The sequence below is a fragment of the Hippocampus comes genome, unplaced genomic scaffold (genome assembly GCF_001891065.2).
Source record: "Hippocampus comes isolate QL1 unplaced genomic scaffold, H_comes_QL1_v1.1 C16915610, whole genome shotgun sequence".
Taxonomy (NCBI): domain Eukaryota; kingdom Metazoa; phylum Chordata; class Actinopteri; order Syngnathiformes; family Syngnathidae; genus Hippocampus; species Hippocampus comes.
Genome location: NW_017840994.1, coordinates 111 through 1,204, shown reverse-complemented (window position 1 = coordinate 1,204; position 1,094 = coordinate 111). Strand labels below are relative to the sequence as shown.

Genomic DNA, 1,094 nt, shown 5'->3' with positions numbered 1-1,094 from the left:
AAAAAAAAAAAAAAAAAAGACAATTTATGTGGTCCTGATTTTCATCGTTAACACCAGTGCACCATGCAATTCTTGTTTAATCTCTTCCGACTGCATGGGTCTCTTTGGGCCTGTCGATGCGGTACATGAACTCCGCAGGCACGAAGTAGCCCAAGTACTCCACGCTGTCAGGTGTGGTGTCGATGTAGTAGTGACCACCTTCTCCATGAGGACTGAAGCAGTGGGTGTGCTCCACACGTAAGTCAAGTCCCTTAATACAAAACACGCAAATGATCATTGAAACAGACATTTTGGTGCTTCACAGCAGCATTGTTTTCACCAATGCAGTGATTCCCAACTACTCTGCCCGTGGTACAATAGGCTGTGAGAGACTACTACAAATAATGTATCTTTGTTCATCTGCAGTATGTCAGGACAAGCGTGACAGGCAGAACAATTAAATGCTCTGTCACTCGATCACGGGTGTCAAACTCAAGGCCCGCATCATTTTATGTACACAAAAGTAAATTAAGTGTATCCACTTCATGTTTGTTGCTAAAGTACCACAATCGTAAGTTGTCTTAACTTTCCAGAACGTTAAACTACTGCAATTGTTTTTTGTTTTTTTTTGTCACCAACGCCGCCTTTCAAAAATAAAACGGTGATTAAATACTTTTTGTACAGTAGTACATGCATGAATTGATAAGATGATATACTTACAGGATCTTTAGATACAAGCACCGACTGGCAGATGAGTGGGGCTTTCACCTCAAAGTGTTTGAGCCAGCTGTTGACCTCTTCGTTCGAAGTGAGCGGACACACCGAGAACTCTCTGGGCTGTGCAGAAACGGTAAGCATGAGTCTCACGATGACCATCTTTCTATGCAGGAAATTGCTTGTTTAAAGGAGACATCGTATGCATTTTCTGACAATTTAAAACAGTTAGGTGTCGAAATAGAACTCTGTGTCATGACACACAAAAAAAATCAAGAATTTTAGGTAACACTTCAAACCCCATTGCTGTGTTGCTGAAATGAGCCCATTTATGAGGGGGTACGGATTTCATCACAAGCAAGTGACTGCGAATCAAAAAAAGGAACTGCGAAATGCCCTCA

General features: G+C 41.7%; 1 protein-coding gene across 1 annotated transcript; it reads right to left on the bottom strand.

Moving 5' to 3' along the window:
• Positions 1 to 3: 3 nt before the first annotated feature.
• On the bottom strand, positions 4 to 870 carry LOC109509490 (ester hydrolase C11orf54 homolog). The gene is made up of 2 exons (XM_019859331.1): positions 700 to 870; positions 4 to 250 (listed from the first exon to the last, which is right to left on the bottom strand). Exons 1-2 carry the CDS (start codon positions 853 to 855, stop codon positions 77 to 79), a joined length of 330 nt encoding a protein of 109 aa, XP_019714890.1. The 5' UTR covers positions 856 to 870; the 3' UTR covers positions 4 to 76.
• Positions 871 to 1,094: the final 224 nt, after the last annotated feature.